General features: G+C 41.6%; 1 protein-coding gene across 1 annotated transcript; it reads left to right on the top strand.

Moving 5' to 3' along the window:
• Positions 1-4,306: 4,306 nt before the first annotated feature.
• On the top strand, positions 4,307-20,679 carry LOC311138537 (cadherin-7-like; the record flags this gene model as incomplete). The annotated part of the gene is made up of 12 exons (XM_084173274.1): positions 4,307-4,313; positions 8,008-8,258; positions 8,395-8,689; positions 11,501-11,620; positions 13,141-13,308; positions 14,417-14,604; positions 15,257-15,510; positions 17,090-17,226; positions 17,616-17,737; positions 18,044-18,161; positions 18,422-18,673; positions 20,150-20,679. 12 exons carry the CDS (start codon positions 4,307-4,309, stop codon positions 20,677-20,679), a joined length of 2,442 nt encoding a protein of 813 aa, XP_084029400.1.
• Positions 20,680-21,563: the final 884 nt, after the last annotated feature.

Raw genomic sequence — 21,563 nt, 5'->3', positions numbered from 1 at the left:
AACACATTGAATAACACATTTGTACATGGCAAAACAGACAGTCCAAAAATAAAGGAAAGGAAAAAGTTTTTGAAGTGGCTGTCCTATATCTGAGATATATATATATATATATATATATATATATATATATATATATATATATATATATATATATATATATATATATATATATATATATATACATCCAGTAATGGGTTACCTTCAGAGACTCTGCTGAAGCTTGTGTGCTTCATAGTGCAGAACAACCGACACCTTCATGTTCGTGAGAGTCTCCCTTTCGATATTAGTATTAGTTTGTAGTTCGTGAGAGTCTCCCCTTTCGATATTGGTATTAGTTTATAGTTCGTGAGAGTCTCCCCTTTCGATATTGGTATTAGTTTGTAGTTCGTGAGAGTCTCCCCTTTCGATATTGGTATTAGTTTGTAGTTCGTGAGAGTCTCCCCTTTCGATATTGGTATTAGTTTGTAGTTCGTGAGAGTCTCCCCTTTCGATATTGGTATTAGTTTGTAGTTCGTGAGAGTCTCCCCTTTCGATATTGGTATTAGTTTGTAGTTCGTGAGAGTCTCCCCTTTCGATATTGGTATTAGTTTCTAGTTCGTGAGAGTCTCCCCTTTCGATATTGGTATTAGTTTGTAGTTCGTGAGAGTCTCCTCTTTCGATATTGGTATTAGTTTGTAGTTCGTGAGAGTCTCCCCTTTCGATATTGGTATTAGTTTGTAGTTCGTGAGAGTCTCCCCTTTCGATATTGGTATTAGTTTGTAGTTCGTGAGAGTCTCCCCTTTCGATATTGGTATTAGTTTCTAGTTCGTGAGAGTCTCCCCTTTCGATATTGGTATTAGTTTGTAGTTCGTGAGAGTCTCCCCTTTCGATATTGGTATTAGTTTGTAGCTCTAACGGTTCGATCTGGACAGTCGGTTTTGTGAGAAGACCTCTTCAAAATGAGGACGTCCGTGACAGAGAATTCAGTCTCTTGTGGCTGTTGTAGAGCCAAACAACCGACACTGTCATGTTCATGAGAGTCTCAACTTTCGATGGTGGTGACTTATGTGTTTGTAGCGCCCACGGTTCAGGTTTTACAAACTATTTCGTGATGATTTTCTTGTCAAGATCCTCTCATGTGTAGAAAAAGTCTGCTTTCACAAGCCCAATGTTATGGAATAGGCATAAACTTTATATCTGCGGAAAGAAGGGATTGAGTTGCAGACACTAAAAGAAACGGTAAGTCTCTAGCATAAACACAGCTATTTAAAGCACGGATGCGTCAATCAACTCTTTTTTTAATTATGTTTTACCTTTAAGGTTAGTTAGCATATCAAATTAGTGTACATACCAAGAAAGAAAGTTCTGCCACAGAGCAAATCTACAGATATCTTCTGCATGCATAGTTTCGAACAAGCTGATTTCCAACCTGCTCCTCAGTGCCAGTGCTAATTTATTGGTCGGGGAGCAGAAAATCTATTGTGTAATCTTTTTTTAACATAGTGTTATTTACGTTTGCCCTAAGGGGCAAAGTATCTTTTAGTTATTGGAGTGAGCACCATTATCATTAGGGATAATCATTCCTCGACAACAGCTAGAGTAGCGTGAACTCTCCACAATAGTCCCACAGTGTCCACAGACGATTCACGTCCAAACACACATGAATTCAAAACTCGTGTCAATATCAATACGAGGCCTATGTCGAGGGCTTTCTCCATCTTTCTCCTCGGGCTTAAATGTCAAAAACAGACTGAACCCTCTTATCACTCACACAAATAGTCTCGTTGGATGCCATCCTGCCGCACCAGCAAGATTCTAATAAGTGCCGGATTGTTCGCAAACAGAGAGGGAGCGAGAGAGAGGGAGAGCAAGCGAGAGCCTGGTAGAAAGATAGAAATCCTGTTGTATCTCCAGGCTGGGGCTATTTGCATGGCAATGAAGGCTGTGAGTGTTCAGCACTGTTCCGATGTGCACCCAGACAATAGTGCCAGTGTTTGTTCTTTCACAGGAAGTTTGAGAAAGAGAGAAAAAGGGGAGAAAATAAGAAGAAAGGGGGAGGTCGTCAGTGGAAGGGATTGCGCATTGTGAGAACCATGTCCATTTGGTGCTACTGTTATTGGGTCTAAAAAGCAGTATCTGCAGTACCAGGGCCCTTAGTTAACCAGACTGTGTGTTTTCTTCCACACCATGATGCTCTCTGTTGGTAGCAGCTGTTGAAGAGTGGCTTAAAGAGAGGACAATCACGCATAAAGGTGGGTGTAGCTAATGTTTCTTTCAGAATGTGAAATTAATAAAGGGTATAGAGATAGATCTACTAGAGATTATTCAATTCTAAATTGGTATGGTTTCTTTTATTTAACATGTAGTTATTACATGTAACTGAGTACTAATGCTGGATTATGTGAAACTGGGACGAGACAAACTTTGTTTGAAGAAATACTTTCATCATTGTTCATATACGGTCATATAAAAATCTGGATTTTCTTGTCTCGCAGAGTACATCATATGTTCTATGAAGCCTTTAACAATATAAATATTGCGATAGAAGCCGGGGGTTCTAAGCTAACATATGGAATTGTTTTAAGATGGTCATACAAAGGATCATTTAGCTATTTTATTTTGAATTTTAAGACCCTTTAAGGTATCAAAAAAAATAAACAAAAAAAATATTGGATGAAACATTTGGCATTACTGCTATTAACTAATGGAAACACAGTGAAAAGCATATTCACTACAACAGATAGTCCCCCAAAAAATCTAAAGAAAATTTGTTCTGAAGTGTTGTCCTATATCTGAGCGATATAAGAAAGATCAGATAACTATTATTATTCATGTTTTTACATGTATTTCTCCCCTTATTTTAGGCACTGAACTATCTCCATATATACTTCAATATATATTTTTAACTGGTACCGGGGACCTTCAGATGAGTCTTGTGAGGTTTGTGGGCATCCTAGGGCAAAACGGAGAACACCATGGTGTTTGTGAGAGTCTCAGCGTTCAATAGAGTGAACATAATAGAGAGGTCATAATAGTTTGTAGGCCAAACCGTTCAGACGTTTTCGTATGAAGACCGCATTTTGGGATGTCTCATGGTCTGACAAACACCGCTCTAGGTCTGCCACCTTTCACCGTAGATGCGGAAGGGTGATATCGGCGGATTTGGTGGATTGAGATGCAGCCCTTGCAAACACATATCTCTAGTTTAAACAGACTGACTTTGATGGGGATTTGTATATTATGTTAATTAATGTCCACAGGGGTGTGACCATTGAAGGCCAAGGGTTAAACACCCAGATGTCATAGCTATAGAATGACCTCACTGTTGCCCAATGCATCTTAAGCTGTTAGTCCCATTTGTCTCTACTGGTTAACACATATCATTACAGTTGCCTGTATAAGATAGATTATCAATTAGTATAATGTATCTTAATGAAGAATGACATTGTAAACTTTGGAGATATTATTGTCTTAATTAAGAACTCCTCTGAACATGTTGAACTCTATAGTGTACATTGTCATTCTTCATTAAGATGCATTATTCTAATTGGTTATGAAACTAACAATAAAAAACAATTTATTCATAGAAATATCAAAGTGTGAATGTATAAAGGATGTCTAAAAAAGGATAACAATTAACTTTTTTTTTCACTAGAAAATCACCACGTTAGTGATACATTGTAGATACTAATGACTAACACAACAACACGCAAATACAGTAAGACTTCTAATAAGTAGTACAAGGTAGCGTGACATTCTGCCATTGTTTTTGTTCAGCTTGGGGTATTCATGTTCCTGATTTAGGAGAGGTAGATGACATTGCTTTCTGAAGCAGAACAGTAAACAACATGTCCCAACATGGGCTCCCAAATGACCAATTAAAATGCATGTAGTTTTGGTGAAGTGATCCAATGATGGTTTGGTTCTTCACAGGGAGATCAACCATTCTATCTGTCTGCTGGAAATCAAAGGGGTAGCATTCAGCAGTGTTTTGTATTAAAGTGACATTTCAGGCTGGCTATCTATAGGCATACAACTTTTTTGAAAGTTACTAGTTACACAATTGTTTTACTGTTACTTTGTTCCGCTGATTGTATGCCAGGGATGAAAGTACAGAGAGTAAATATTTTCCACAGCTTGCTCTGCACACACAAAAAATATACTCTGCGATGGGCATACCCTTACTGGAGTGTTATAATGTTATTACATGTCTTATTACACTGTAGTTACTCTGTTATAACATCTTTGTCTACATAGACTACCTTGTGTTACACTTATGGGCCTTACGGCACGTTACACACATGCTTAATGCAGCCAGTTCTGAGAAATGGCAGGTAAGTAGTTTAACAGTATGTGAAGCGGGATGTGGAGAATGTTAATATCTCAATGAGATCACATATAGGAAAATAATGTGACGGTCTCACTGCATCTAGTGCTTAACATTGCGAGACCCCAGCTCATTCTCACTCGTCGTGGAGTAGTGGAGAAGTGTACATGTTCATGCTTACTACAGAAAAAAATGGCTGCCAACCGCAAGGTTCTACACTCACTGATCCTATACATAAAAAATACATTCAAATGGTGCAGCAAATGGAAAATAGAGCACTTTTTGGGGTTGCTCGGATCAACACCCCAGCGTCATTTGCACCACTATCCACACCATGTTTCATTGTGCCATCCACGCCATGTTTCATTGTGCTACTTGATGCCGTTGAGCCAGATCCCATTTCAGTTTTATTATGATGGAAATAAGCTATTGCAAAAGAAAATGCTAATGGACATGCATTTTCAGCATACAATATGGATTGGAAGGAAACCTGCAATATTCATATTAGTCTGTTGTCATGGCATTAGGTATTTCTAGACAAACGACGCAGCACTTATGAGTTAGGACAGACTTCAGTGAAAGACCTGCCTATAGCACCATATCTTTATGAGCCTTTGTATAAAACCATGGGTGCTGTTTTTCTGCCTAGTCTATGCACCATCTTCTATTGCATCTTGTTAGCCAACTATCTCTAGATCTGTTGGGCAGTGTGTCAGCCAGCACGGTGGTGTGTGACTTATCTGGCAATGATATTTATTAGCGTAACTAGTTGGGAGATGTTAAACACTGGGAGTTGCCTCAGTAGCGTCGGAGGCTGTTTTCTAGTTTTGGCCATCAGCGTTCAGTTAGCCTGCTTGGCAGCCCTATGAAGGCCCATCATTACCTTATGATTCACTGGCCACTAATTGGAATGTCACTCTACGAGGCTCGTGCTGATATGAATATGCTCAGTTAAGATGCACTTACACACAAACATATACACTTTCACTCACATTGTGCGACCAAATTGAATTTTGAAAAGAAATTGGGCATTGGTAATAGATTTCTACCATCACATTGTAATGTATGGAGCTTGACGAGATTAAATATGACCATTAGGCAGTCAGACTACTTCCATGGTTACTACGACGACCACTACTTATTCCACAATGCACACAGTATTATTGTATTATTTAATATTATTGCACACAGCATTATCTCTGGTGACGTTGAAGATCTATATTTCTGAATGTACAGAAACATTCAAAATGTTAAACTACTGCAAACATTTCACTGATAGAATACTCTCATTTTGATGATATGTTGATGAAACTACTATTTCATATCTTGAATTCAAGGTCCAATGCAGCCTTTTAAAAAATCTCAATATCAAATCATTTCTGGATAACAATTAAGTATCTTACTGTGATTATTTTCAATTAAAATGGTTAAAAATAAACAAAAATAGCTTCTTAGCAAAGAGCAATTTCCCAAGCTAGAATTTTGCTAGGACTGTCTGGGAGTAGTCTGAGTGGGGAGGGAAAAACTGAAAACTAGCTGTTATTGGCAGAGAGGTTTGGAACTATTTTTCTTATTGGTCTATTAATTAATCAGGCAGGTCATCCATCATAAAAGTCAGTATTCTACGTCTATCCATGTCTAAGGACATCGGGAGAAGACATGGAAACCGGCCACTAGGGGCAACAGTGAGCTCTTTCCCCTTCAAATAGGCTTTGGTTTTGCAAGGGTGTTGTGGATGGGGATGGCAGATGGTTGTAAGCATCTGATTCCAAAGGTTGCATGTTTGAATCCAATGATAGAAAGTTGTTTTAGATATTTTAGTTTTGAGCCTATATCAACCCTTAACCCTTACCTTAACCATTCGAAGTTAATGCCTAACCTTAAGAATTCTGAGTTAATGCCTAAACCTTGGAACGATACAGAGTAACCAAACACTTCGGACATTTGGAACAACTTAGAAATTTTACGTTTGAGAAAAATGTATGAATATCTAATTCTGAGGTGAGACTGTGAGAGCTTTTTGTAATTAATTTACCGCCTGTTAATTTCACCAGGCAGGCCAAAACTCCATCCCACCAAAACAGGGTGACATTTCATGCAGGCTTTTCAAACAGCTCTTACACTAAAAGGGCATCATCATCATTTTACAATTTCACAGTATTATTCCAACCTCCATAGTGTGGAAATATATATAAAACACAGGAAAATCACGTGTTTGACTGCACTGGGCCTTTAAGCCATTCTCATCCCAAAGTAATTTGGAGAGTTTCTCTGAACAGGAGACACAAAAGGAATTGTGTGGCAATGTTTGCATCAGGAGAGAACAGTCAGACAGCAACTATTTGACTTAGTTATACATCTCTATGAGACAAGATTTAAATTGGGAATAGCATGAAGACAATCTGAGGGAAACGGTAGATTAGAAAGACGCTAAAATAGAAACAAGCCATCTCTGTAATGACAGAGACACCAACAAAGATATGATTTCATATTGGTTTCTCTGTCAATGGCAGAAGCGACCAGCAGATATATTGCATGGTTGTCATTATGGCACTGTCAAAAAGTTTATAAAAAAATTAAAATAAAAGATTTATCAGCTCAAACAGAAAACCACTAAAATGCACTAGAATTAAAACCACTAAAATGCACTAGAATTATCAGTTCAGTTTTTGTGTACAACACAACATGTTTTACATTTTATTAATATAAGATTAGTCAAATATGTTCTACAGTTCATATCTCTTTGTTTCCATTGTTAATATTGACCAGGCCTGTAGCTGGGTTTCCACATTCCCTAAACTCCCCCTTCCAGAACTATTATTAGACATGTAGTCATCCTGAAATGTCCTATACTTGACCGAAGCTCCACTTTTCCGAGGAAGACATTTTATGGTCTTGGACTTGGACATCCATTCTGATTTGGGCTTTTCAGGCGCATGTGTCTCTATTGTCAATGTCTGACCAATTCTTGATTAGTCAGCTGCAGAGAGCTGTCTCATGCTGAAGGAATGATGTTTGGGTCCTACTGCTTGCCCATGGAATACAATACATGGCCTTGTTTCCTCATAAAACAGAGGAGGCTTTTTATCCTCAAAGGAGTTAAAGTCAAAACCCCAGCATTAGAGCATCCTTCCAAGCAGCAGAAACACAACAACTTAATATATTTTTCTTGGATATCTCTGTTGAAGCTGCACTGTTTAAATTGTATTTTCATGTACCTAAATACAGTGTTTGACTAGGGGTTGATAGAGGCCACGGCTGGTATTTAGATTTGTGTGAAAGCCTGGTAAAAATACTCTTTCATCTTGTCAGCTAGATAAACAACAATCAAATATGAAAGATGACTTGCTTCTCCTCTTATTAAAAATTGATTTCGGTTTTGTATTGTTCAGATGAGGATTCCATCTCTCAATGTGGTCAAATTGCTTTGACCAGAATTAATTCACCCATCATCTCCATTTTGATAAATGTTACAAAATCTTATGAATATGTTGGAATATTCATCTTCTGAAACAAGTCATCCATTCCAACCACCCTTGTCCCTTCCACAGCAGAATGACTGTCTACAGCAACAGGCCAACGGCAGGGTGGCCAGCCACCTCTCTGAGGTCCTCGCCATATCACTGTGTCTCTCTGACGCTCAGAGGAACCTTTTTAATGAATGAGTGACATCTGTATCTCTGTGCGCTAACCACGGGGAGAGGCTGATCAGAAAACGGATCAACAGACTAACACAATGCGGTATCTTTGTCTGCTGGACTTAGTTATTATCTTGTCCTTGACATCATGCTGCATGTTGAGTAAGGTGAGAGCTCCACACAGTCTGGAGCCCAACCACCAGCTGGGCCAGGGGTCTCCCACCACTGCCCTACACCAGAGACTCAGACGGGGCTGGATCTGGAAACAGCTTTTTGTCCCAGAGGAGGACCCCACTCCAAGCGTGATTGGCCAGGTACCAGTTATGCCCTGAATGAAAATGTCCTACATTATAGCAGTCAATGGCTTTTGACTAAATTCTAGGTTGACAGGACTTGAATAAAACCCATTCTGAAAAAAATAATTGTGTTTCCTTTTCTCCTTTCCCTCAGCTAAAATCAGACTACGACAGAGGGGATTTCGCTATCAAGTATATACTGTCGGGTGAAGGTGCTGGGGAGATGTTTGAGATCGATGAATATTCAGGAGAGATCCGTACATTGCAGAAGCTGGACCGCGAAGAGAAGGCCTTCTACCTCCTGCAGGCTCATGCCCTTGCTCGGAAGTCCAACGAACCCGTGGAGCCCCAGTCAGAGTTCATCATCAAGGTCCAAGACATCAACGACAACATCCCCCAGTTCCAGAACGAGCCCTATGTCTCCAGCATCCCTGAGATGTGTCCCATGGGTAATGTTGCACAAACTACGGGTCCATATTAAGACAGCCACAGTCTATGCAGAAGTTTGAAATAACTCCTGCTGAGACGAAGACTCTCCTAGTATGGGCAGTGACACAGTAAATTACATTTAAATTATGCATATGGATGATGAGAAATCTTAGTTGAGGGATCTTTTGAATTTTACTGAGCACATGAAGTTACGATTTGAAGTCCCTCAAGTCACATGGTAGAGGTGATTACATACAGGTTTGAAATGTTACCTGAACCTGTACCTTGAAGAGCATTTGAAATGAAAACATTTAAATTACGCATATGGATATATTTTACTGAGCACCTGGAGTTGTGATTTGTGAGTTGAGGTCCCTCACATGCTACAGGAGATTTCATACAGGTTTGAAATGTACCTTGAAGAGCATTTTAAATAAATAAATTGTTTAATCTCATTTGAAATGATAAAATAATATAAAGGCTATATACAGTGGGGGAAAAAGTATTTAGTCAGCCACCAATTGAACAAGTTCTCCCACTTAAAAAGATGAGAGAGGCCTGTAATTTTCATCATAGGTACACGTCAACTATGACAGACAAATTGAGAAAGAAAAATCCAGAAAATCACATTGTAGGATTTTTAATGAATTTATTTGCAAATTATGGTGGAAAATAAGTATTTGGTCACCTACAAACAAGCAAGATTTCTGGCTCTCACAGACCTGTAACTTCTTCTTTAAGAGGCTCCTCTGTCCTCCACTCGTTACCTGTATGAATGGCACCTGTTTGAACTTGTTATCAGTATAAAAGACACCTGTCCACAACCTCAAACAGTCACACTCCAAACTCCACTATGGCCAAGACCAAAGAGCTGTCAAAGGACACCAGAAACAACATTGTAGACCTGCACCAGGCTGGGAAGACTGAATCTGCAATAGGTAAGCAGCTTGGTTTGAAGAAATCAACTGTGGAAGCAATTATTAGGAAATGGAAGACATACAAGACCACTGATAATGTCCCTCGATCTGGGGCTCCACGCAAGATCTCACCCCGTGGGGTCAAAATGATCACAAGAACGGTGAGCAAAAATCCCAGAACCACACGGGGGGACCTAGTGAATGACCTGCAGAGAGCTGGGACCAAAGTAACAAAGCCTACCATCAGTAACACACTACGCCGCCAGGGACTCAAATCCTGCAGTGCAAGACGTGTCCCCCTGCTTAAGCCAGTACATGTCCAGGCCCGTCTGAAGTTTGCTAGAGTGCATTTGGATGATCCAGAAGAGGATTGGGAGAATGTCATATGGTCAGATGAAACCAAAATATAACTTTTTGGTAAAAACTCAACTCGTCGTGTTTGGAGGACAAAAATGCTGAGTTGCATCCAAAGAACACCATACCTACTGTGAAGCATGGGGGTGGAAACATCATGCTTTGGGGCTGTTTTTCTGCAAAGGGACCAGGACGACTGATCCGTGTAAAGGAAAGAATGAATGGGGCCATGTATCGTGAGATTTTGAGTGAAAACCTCCTTCCATCAGCAAGGGCATTGAAGATGAAACGTGGCTGGGTCTTTCAGCATGACAATGATCCCAAACACACCACCCGGGCAACGAAGGAGTGGCTTCGTAAGAAGCATTTCAAGGTCCTGGAGTGGCCTAGCCAGTCTCCAGATCTCAACCCCATAGAAAATCTTTGGAGGGAGTTGAAAGTCCGTGTTGCCCAGCGACAGCCCCAAAACATCACTGCTCTAGAGGAGATCTGCATGGAGGAATGGGCCAAAATCCCAGCAGCAGTGTGTGAAAACCTTGTGAAGACTTACAGAAAACGTTTGACTTGTGTCATTGCCAACAAAGGGTATATAACAAAGTATTGAGAAACTTTTGTTATTGACCAAATACTTATTTTCCACCATAATTTGCAAATAAATTCATAAAAAATCCTACAATGTGATTTTCTGGATTTTTCTTTCTCATTTTGTCTGTCATAGTTGACGTGTACCTATGATGAAAATTACAGGCCTCTCTCATCTTTTTAAGTGGGAGAACTTGCACAATTGGTGGCTGACTAAATACTTTTTTCCCCCACTGTATCTGTCCTCTGTTGCCCTTTCAGGAAGTTGAAAGTATTGGTTTGTGTATCATACCTCTGAATCCCTCATATTATTTATTTTATGTAAATCATGTTATCATTACTAGTGTCATTTCATAGAGCAAGCATAACCATTTCAATTTATATGTAATCTGCCTTTGCAGAATAATATCTTTCTTGTAATAAATCATAATGCATTTGACTTGGATAGAGAGAGAGAAAGAGAAGAAGCGAGAGAGAGAATGAGAGGAAAAGAGAAAAGGTGGTCATAGAGAATGAAAGATACAGAAAGTAATACCCCGGCTAAGAGATAGAAAAAAAGAGAGCGAGAGACAGAGAGAGAGAGAGTGGTCGCTAGAAGAAACAGAGATAGACATGTAGACTGAAAGAGAGGGACAGAGAAAGATAGTGACAGAGTGGTGGAGAGAGAGAAACGAGAAGAGAGAACGATAGGGAGCGAGAGAGCGAGAGAAAGAGAGATGTCACGGCGGAGGGTGGAGAGGTTGTCACGCACACCTGCCCAGCCTCAGTGCCTAGTGAAAGGCCACAGTGAGCATTGGGCACCCAGCCCCATCCCATCCCTCCCCTGCACACCGCCTCCCTCTGCACCCCTGAGCCAGACAGACAGACCCTGTAGGAATGTGGCATAATCACTTTATTTCCCCGTTGGCTGCTGGAGGGTGGCTGGAAGGCTGCAGCCTGAGCCAAGCCTGCCTGTGTGATCCTCTCCCCCCTCCACAGGGACCACCGTGGCCCAGGTGACAGCTACAGATGCTGATGATCCCCTGTTTGGAAACAATGCCAAGCTCATCTACTCCATCCTACTTGGGGAGCCATACTTCTCTGTGGAGCCCAAGACAGGTATAGTTGAGAGATACACTACATGACCAAAGTATGTGGTCACCCCTTCAAATTAGTGGATTTGGATACTTAAGCCACACCCGTTGCTGACAGGTGTATAAAATTGAGCACACAGCTATGCAATCTCTTAGACAAACATTGGCAGTAGAATGGCCTGTACTGAAGAGCTCAGTGACTTTCAACGTGGCACCGTCATAGTATGCCACCTTTGCAACAAGTCAGTTCATCAAATTTCTGCCCTGGTAGAGCTGCCCGGTCAACTGTAAGTGCTGTTATTGTGAAGTGAAAACGTCTAGGAGCAACAACGGCTCAGCCGCAAAGTGGTAGGCCACACAAGCTCACAGAACGGGACCACCGAGTGCTGAAGTGCGTAGCACGTACAAATCATCTGTCCTCGGTTGCAACACTCACTACCGAGTTCCAAACTGCCTCTGGAAGCAACGTCAGCACAATAACTGTTTGTCGGGAGCTTCATGAAATGGGTTTCCATGGCCGAGCAGTCGCACACAAGCCTTAATCACCATGCGCAATGCCAAGCGTCGGCTGGAGTGGTGTAAAGCTCACCGCCATTGGACTCTGGAGCAGTGGAGACGCGTTCCCTGGAGTGATGAATCACGCTTCACCATCCGGCAGTCCAACGGACAAATCTGGGTTTGGCGGACGCCAGGAGAACACTACCTGCCCGAATGTATAGTGCCAACTGTAAAGTTTGATGGAGGAGGAATAATGGTCTGGGGCTGTTTTTCATGGTTCGGGCTAGGCCCCTTAGTTCCAGTGAAGGGAAATCTTAAATCTACAGCATACAATGACGTTGTAGATGATTCTGTGCTTCCAACTGTGTGGCAACAGTTTGGGGAAGGCCCTTCAGCATGACAATGCCCCCGTGCACAAAGCGAGATCCATACAGAAATTGTTTGTCGAGATCGGTGTGGAAGAACTTGACTGACCTGCACAGAGCCCGGACCTCAACGCCATCGAAAACCTTTGGGATGATTTGGAACGCTGACTGCAAGCCAGGCCTAATCGCCCGACCTCATTAATGCTCTTGTGGCTGAATGGAAGCACGTCCCCGGAGCAATTTTACAACATCTTGTGGAAAGCCTTCCCAGAAGAGTGGAGGCTGTTATAGCAGCAAAGGGGGGACAAACTCCATATTAATGCCTATGATTTTGGAATGAGATGATCGAGGAGCAGGTGTCCACATACTTATGGCCATGTAGTGTATACTGTAGAGACATTCACATGGGACCATGAATATATCAAAATATGTCATGTTCAGTGTTCAAGATCTTTAAAGAGCAAGTACTTGATTTAATTGATTATCAAACTATTGAACATAAGATAGATTTGTGTGAATTCCCCCCTCTCTTTCTGGGTGGTATCTCTCTCTTTACCCCCCCCCCCCCCCCCCCCCCCCCCCCCCCCCCCCCCCCCCTCTCTCGCTCTCACTCTCTCTCTGTCTCCACCTTCCTTCCTTCCTCTGTCTCTCTCTCTCTCTCCTCTCCCTCCCCCACCATCAGGCATCATCATGACCTCGATGGCCAACATGGACAGGGAGGCTAGGGACCAGTATCTGGTGGTGGTGCAGGTGAAAGATATGCTGGGACTGAGCGGTGGTTACTCTGCCTCCACCACTGTCACCATCAGCCTGACGGACGTCAATGACAACGGACCCACCTTCCAGCACAGTGAGTCACATCAGTCACTTCCACACAGTCAATGTGCCACTTCAAATCCTCTCGCACATGCTGATTCACATCACAAAAGAGGAAGTGAGTATGAGTATTTTCAGCCTCTTTAGTTTGTATGACACAGTTGTATTCTGCTCTTACTCCTTGTTGTAGACTGCAGTTTAAACACACAAGCATATGTATATTCTGAGAGAGAGATAGAGAGAGAGAGTGCGAGCGTGTGTGTGTGTATGTTCGTGTGTATGTTCGTGTGTGTGCCCGCGAGTGCGTGTGTGTGTGTGTGGCGCGACTGCGTGCGTGTGTGTCTGTTTGTGAGCCCGCTGGATGAATTTAATCATTCACACATGAAAGGACATTTGTCATGACCTTTGGAAACAAACCTGGCTTCCTCTGAGATAAACCTCTCTAAATGAATGCCAAGGGAAGAAATCAATTTCTCTCAAATGGGAAAACAGGGACAGCACTTTTAACAAAGTACGTCATTCTTATGCTATTTGAGATGCAGTGTGCTTCCAATAGTTACTTACATGTTTATGACTTATATATCTCACACACTGACCAATACACTGTTATGTGTAAGATGGTTTGGAACCTTTGACATTTATTATCAGTGAGTAGTCGTTTGTTGTTTTTGTTTTGGGTAGTCTGTTGAGCGTCCACAACATGTGGCAGTCATCCAAATAGACTCACTTAAAGACACAATCACATTTTCTCATCATCTTATTAGAGTTGGGCCAGGATTATATAGATCCATCACCTGTTATGATTTATCTATGCCTCACCACAATTGGTTCCTATGGACCTCTAATGATTTCTGTTGATATTTTTCCACACTACTGCAGACACCCTTGACTGGCTATTCACAACTTAATCGCCACACTTCTTCAGCCGCACAGGAAACTACTAGAAACTTTGCATACAATAAGTAAAAGGACAGTCCTTATTAATTTCTTGCAGGCATGTGAAAATGTGAAAAGCTATGTAAAATGTAATTTTACATATTATATGTTTTCACAAAAGTTCCTTATCTGGTAGCAGAATCAATTGAACAGATGTAACTATTCATCTATTTCCTTGGACTTTCCTTGGGCTCTTGTTTCCCCAGACATGTACACCTTTGCTGTTCTGGAGTCTGCTGCGGTGGGTACCACGGTGGGCAGGATCATGGCAGACGATGGTGACGTGGGCATCAACTCCAGGATGAACTACAGTCTAGAGGACCTGGAGGAGAGCGCCACCTTCAAGATCCAAACGGATCCAGTCACACAGGAAGGGGTGGTCCTCCTGGCCAAGGTGAACACAGATTAAACACTATACTTTACTGTACTTTAGCCACCAATGCAAAGTGTTACATCCTTGTGATGCTGTTCTAATATGGACACCGTACTTACATCTTTTGACTTCTTTATGCTTTGTGTTTTTCATATTGTCTATGGTTATAGAATATTATTTTTAGGTTAGTTCTGTCTTTGAATGGCCTTTTCCTCTATTGCGCAATTCATTTACAGTAGACTTGTCTTTTGGCTCTTCTCGATATGCTGTTTATTCAATTCAAGACACAGGGGAACTGAATGGAGCTGAAATAATTGTTATAAAAATCATTGGCTCATCATTGACTGTCAATCTAAATACTGCATCAGTTAAGTGCAAGACCACAGCTGGTGGCTCATTGACTTCGAATGAAGCATTTTCCTCGTCCAATCTGATAGAATTGGGGGGAAAGGGGACTTGAAAGGAGAGAGCAGTGTGCTGGTTCTCAGGTTTTGTGAAACTGTTATGTCTTCATAATACATTATTTTGGCCAATTAATCTAAAGTGGCATACTATATCACACTGCTGGAAAATCGATCAACAAAAGAGGTATTTTAGAAGTTCTGTACCAAAATGTGCTTTCAAGTAAGAGCTTAGCTACAAAGAGCTGTTATTGATTTTTTAACTTTTTTAGCCTCTGGACTATGAGAGCAAGCGACGGTTCATCATGGCTGCGGAGGCTGTCAACGATCACATAGACACCCGCTTTCTGAGCTACAACGAGTTTCGGGACAGGACGACCCTAAAGATCGTCGTCGAGGACGTGGATGAGCCCCCTATCTTCATGGCGCCCGATTATGAGTGGAAGGTTCCGGAAAATGCGGTGGCAGGGACTGTGGTTGGCACTGTTAGCGCCAGAGACACTGATGCAATCAACAACCCAATCAGGTAAAGTGACCCTCCATGACTGTCAAATAGGAGATAACCTGGACAGATGTCCCGCCTCCTAACCCCAGCAATAGGTTGCACTTAGCACTGCTGCAACAGGCTGTGCGTGATGACATAGTGCACATAAAAAACACTTTTGCGCTAAAGTGTACCAAATAAAAAACAGATGTTTCCATTGCATTTTCCACTCTATCAATGGTTTTGTCACACAAACTATTGCAATTAATGGCAAACTTGCCCAATCTGGTTTTCACACTCTCTCTCTAGACAACTGTTCACTGATAAACTTGACAGGTTAGGTTATATAATGAGATCACAGGATGTTGGTGGCACCTTAATTGGGGAGGACGGGGTCGTGGTAATAGCTGGAGCGGAATGAGTGAAATGGTATCAAATATGTTATTATGAGCCATTATTATGAGCGTCCTCCCCTCAGCATCATCCACTGGATGAGATGGATAAGAGCAAGATCATTCTTATTTGTTAATTGGTAGCTAAGCAACGATCATCATACAAATTAAGACCCTCAATATTTATAGCAAAGGAACATCAAACTCATCACCGTGCACTTTCACCACCCAGTGAAGTTCGTTATAACTTAGTTCATTTGTAGCCTAATAAACAGTACATGCTGTCTCAAATCGTAGTCCGAGGACCACACAACATAGCATCGCATGACTGCAAATGAACCTCGACATGATGGTTATTATATCAACCATTGCGAAAGAAATCGTTACCTTTGTCACAATTCATTTTATCGACACAAAAAGATCCCACCATGACGAACTAACAAATTGTCTGTCAACATTTCTGAAATTATACCGACACTTCCTGTTTTCATTACAGCTGTCATGATTTTTTTTTATACGCTATGACTGTGGTTGGAAACGTGCTTACTGACTTTTTTTAATTTGACCCTTGATTTCGGTGGATAGCCCGTACGTGGTCATATTTACCTCATATTACTTTAGTAGGAAATGAGGCCTGTTGAATAAATCATGGCTATTCTTCATACCTCACAGGCTTTTCTATCTATTACTGTGGTATTATCACAAAGCGACTCGCAGAGGAAGCTAGAAATGTAATAAAGAGACGTATGAGGTGGCATGTGGAATTCAGATTTAGAGTCATTTGCAAGTGGGGCACGTTGCTGCAGAGACAGCGCTGTTGCCTGTAGCCCAGCAGTGTTAAAGAGTGGCAGGTGCAGCATATCACTCACAGTATACTGTAGCTTCTATTGGAGGCCTTCACAGGAAGGCAAGTTGGAGAAAAAAATACTATCTGTCTTTGACCTTACTCAGATGTTTTGAAATTGTATTTTATTCAGATACACAGCATTGTGAGAAACATTCACCTGACAATAACATTCTCAACAATTCTTCATACTGTTTTGTTGAATTGCTGTTCTGTCATACTGGGCTTTGTTCGAGCCCGTTGAATATGTGTCGGTGGAAACAGAAAACTGAACAGTTTCCTCAAAGGATCTCTCGGTGGAATCGCTGTGCTTTGTCTGCTCAGCTATGAGAAACCAATGTTTGCATTGCTCGCTAACTGTGTGTCCTGGTGATTTCTCTTCCAGATATTCCATTGACAAAAGCAGTGATATCACAAAAGCTTTCAAAATAGACCCAAACAATGGGACCGTAACTGTTGCGAAACCTTTGGACCGTGAGGAAGCAGCCTGGCACAATCTAACCTTAAACGCCAAGGAAACAAGTAAGGAGAATTTCTCTCATTCATATACAATACAATAAAGTATAGATAATACAGAGAAAAGCACATCTATATCCACTATGATGGCAAACATGCACTATGACTGGCAATAGCTTACTGGTATACTGAACCATCTTCATCTAACCTCAAGGGAAGCACAATGTTCAACTCTCCTGAAAAGCTCTAAACTGTTTTTATAGCTTTCATTTTGTCCAATATCCTGTCTGCTTTGGGATTGAGTGATGATTTGTGCCACTGTTGTAATTCAAGGAGATGTGACTATTGCAGTAACATTTATCACGTTAAACTGCCTTTGTGACAGAGCTTTTCCAAAGCATTTATGATACATGTGTCCAACGGACTCCAACAAATGTCTATCTTGACAACTGCAGAGCAGAACCATCTATCCTCGTCTGTTGTGGTGTTCATCAAAGTGCTGGACATAAACGACAATGCGCCAATGCTTGCCGGAGACTACCAGCCATATATCTGTGAGGGCACACAGTCAGGAGAGGTAGGATGGACACCTCACTATTTTCACTGAGAATAATGCAACATTTGACTTCTGTACAGGTATGTGGGCTATAGGCTGAATCACAAGGTTTGTATCTCAGAGAGGACAATGCTGAATTGCAGGTTTTATATCACAATCACAGGCTATCTCAGTTAGTTTGTCAGTAACCTTGTATTGACTGTCTTAATTAAATGTGGGGATATGCCCTAGGTAGGACTATCAATGCTATTGTTATTTTCCGATGCTCAATGAGAATCACTGTCAGTCAGAACAATGGTCTGACAGCTATGTCTGTGTGTCTTGGAGCTCATCCAACTGATCAACGCCGTGGATCTGGACGACCCTGTGGAGGGACACCATTTCTACTTCTCCATGGTCCCTGAGAAGCACATTAACCCCAATTTCACCATCAGGGACAACCAAGGTTGAGTACAGATAGATCCTCTAACTGTTATTCAAACTATTTATGAATACAATCTGACATCACTTAAGCATCTGTGTAGCTATGCACTGAAAGAAAAGATAGAAAAGCTTTGATATTTACGGTGTTCATATTAGGACATCATCACATGTTCAAAGCAACTTTCATAGACCTGTGATGCTGTCTCAACATGGACACCATACATACCTTAAAGCTTTAAAATCAGGTTCGCTCCTCAAATAGATCCTTCCTATCCACCACAGACAACAGTGCTAGCATCCTGGCACGGCGGAGCTCGTTCACCCGTAGGGACCGTACCCAGTACCTGCTGCCCATGGTGGTGGCGGACAGTGGCTCCCCAGCCCTCTCCAGTACCAGTACTCTGACCATCAGCGTGTGCAGCTGTCAGCCCGCCGGCCACTGCCCCACAGGCGGGGTGGAGGCCCTGGCCCTCTCCATGGGGGTCAGCCTCCAGACACTGCTGGGCTTCCTGGTCTGCCTGGCAACACTCACAGGTCAGTGACACTGTACCCTTGGAATGGGCATATCTGGGATTTTCTTTTTCATGCGTTATTGCATTAAAATGCCTTGGATCCGATATTATGGCTTCATTTTGAATGTGTTTACATGGAAACATATCATGATTAAAATAAACTGTTTCAGATCTACAAGTTACAGACCGGTTGTGTTAGTGTGAGCTAGTGCAGTTCCACTTCAAATCAACTGGGCAAGTATGAAGTGTGTGGCTATATAGTTGGATGTCTCTGAAACGTATCCCACTCTCATTAATAATAGTAATATTTTACTCAAACTCACCAGTGTGCCCTTAACACAAATGTAAAACTTCTAAGTGCTTAGCAAAGCTAAATAATGGTGTGCTTTTTCAGCTAGTAATGTGCTTATTTGTGGCAATGCATCAATACCAATGCCATCATGGGACATTGATGGGATTGCAATAGTATAGAGCTTTATAATGACCTCTGTTGCTTTGGGTAATCCTTATGCCCATCACATTAAATATGAATAGCTATGCTTACTGGGCTAACATCCCCTCACATGAGTGCAATACCCCATGAAAACAAGACAATAAGCACTCCAATACTAGCCTCAATAAGCAATCCGCTACTAGCACTCCAGTGCTTGCTCGCGAGACTTCCGGATGGTTGTACAAGGTTACTCCACTACTCCCTTAGGCTTAACAGCACACAAAATAATTGTTGGATACTGTATAAGGATACAATATGAATGATGATTTCAGATCAAATATTATTTTACAGTATTAGCAGAAATGATGGTACAGATGTAGGATCTTAATTTGAGTCAGTTTGCTACAGCAGGAGAATAATCCTGCAGCAACAGGAAATGTGAATTATTATGTGGATTATAATTACAGGTAGACTCAGCGAAATGAAGTTGCCATGAGCAGCACCACAGATATTGAGATGAGCGAGATGCAATACTTTGTTCTCACACAGTCACACACAGTATCTGTGCATGTGCACGGGTTCACTTTATGCTTTTCAAAGCGTGGTAGCCATGGCACTGAAACAGCGGAGAAGTTGAGCTACTATGCTGTTAACTTTCTGCATCTACGTCATATCACTACCTTTAATGGACATTTTTGTAGGGGTTGGTAAATTTTCATTAGGGAAATCAAGTCTGACATTTTCAAGTGGAAACTTCAAACTTTAGAAGCTTTTTTAAAACTCAAATACACTACAAGTTTGCATTTCCTGCTTTTCAGGAAAATTCTCAGAAATACAATAATTAAGATATGCATCTAATTTTCCCACTTGTTTCTTCTCAATGTTTCCCCTTAAAGATTTCCACATTAACCCAAATAATAGTAACATCTAAGCCCACCCTATTATTTGCAGTGCACATGTCATTAAAGAGTGTGCATACTCAATCCAGACCTGAAATGCTTGTTTCTCAGTTTGCCAGCCTGTGTGTTTAAAACATAATGATCTCCTGTTGGTTTGTGTCTCCAGTGCTGTCCATTGTAATGCTGATGCTGAGGAGACACAGAAGGAAACAGCAGGAGGGACTGGGGAGAGCGGAGAAGGTGCTGGAGCTGCCTAAGAGGGTCTCAGAGAAGGTGCTGCACTACGGAGAACTAGGAGGCGGAGGAGGGGGTGACGTGGGGGGATTCTGTCAGCCTGCTGTCCCCCTCCGTCCCCACCCCCGCAGGAGGGACAGGAGGCTCCGCAGAGAGGAGGTGGCGGCCAGTATCAGAATGTCCATGTCCCTCCGCCACTCCCTCCTCATCGGCCCAGAGGACGATGTCTTTAAACAGTTCATCATGGACAGGCTGGATGAAGCGGATCAGGACCCCTACGTGCCGCCATTTGACTGCCTGAAGACCTACGCCTTCGAGGGCACAGGGTCAGCCACAGGGTCCCTTAGCTCCCTGGAGTCATGGGACTTTGTGGACTCTGACCAATGTCCACGGGATCCCGGATCACGCCTTGTCAGACTGACTCTCTGGCACGGGGGAGCGGAAGAGGAGACAACCTTCTGAACTGCTAACATAATAACATACATAATAGTACTGCACATCCATGAACTCAATTTGGACATCCTGATGGAAGAGACAAATAAGTATGTTTTCTTCCGCTGTATGGTTGAAAACAGTGGAGCTAGCTGTAATAATTATTATCAGTGTTATGACAGTTATACTTTTTTGTTGAACAGGCAGTTTCTTAATTATTTTTTAACAGTATTTAAAGCAACATAACTTTCTATACATGACCTCATTCTGCATTGGTTCAAAAGATGGGTAACACATTCTAGTATTTCAACCTTCATGACAGTGTCATAAGCACATCATAAGTTTCTTGACACATGCCAGAACTTTACATTCTTGGCAGATGAATTAGATAGGACCTGTAGCTACACAGAAAATTCAAGTGTTAGAAAACCTAAATGAACACTGAGAGTGTTACATCAACACTGAAAGTGTTGAGTCTGTGGAACAGTGTTAAAATAACACACTGCTTAGTGTAAATCCTTATTTCAATATTTCCCTGAGTGCCTTGTCTTTCGAGTACATTGTAGAGTTACCACCCATGACTGTATTTGTTAGTGACAGAGACATGGTTGTTGCATTCATCCATTTTTGGTCCTATGGACTTCACCAAGTGAGATCCTAAGCGAATATGTTATCATACAAAAATAATATATTAACACAATAGCATACATATATCATAAGGCCTTATTTTGAGAGTTTTACCCTAATACAGGTGCCTGAAATTCATACACATCACTTTGAATCAAAACCACGCCCATCATTATCATATTCCCCAGCATGCTCTATTGCAGGTAGATGTTTTTGAATTGTTTGTTTCCATATCTATGTTTGTGCATGTACATTGGTTGATTGATTGATTAATTCATTAATCTTAT

The sequence above is a fragment of the Coregonus lavaretus genome (genome assembly GCF_964263955.1).
Source record: "Coregonus lavaretus genome assembly, chromosome: 2".
In the NCBI taxonomy this organism is placed as follows: domain Eukaryota; kingdom Metazoa; phylum Chordata; class Actinopteri; order Salmoniformes; family Salmonidae; genus Coregonus; species Coregonus lavaretus.
The sequence above is the reverse complement of the archived record's forward strand: the minus strand, read 5'-3'. Positions and strand labels throughout refer to the sequence as shown.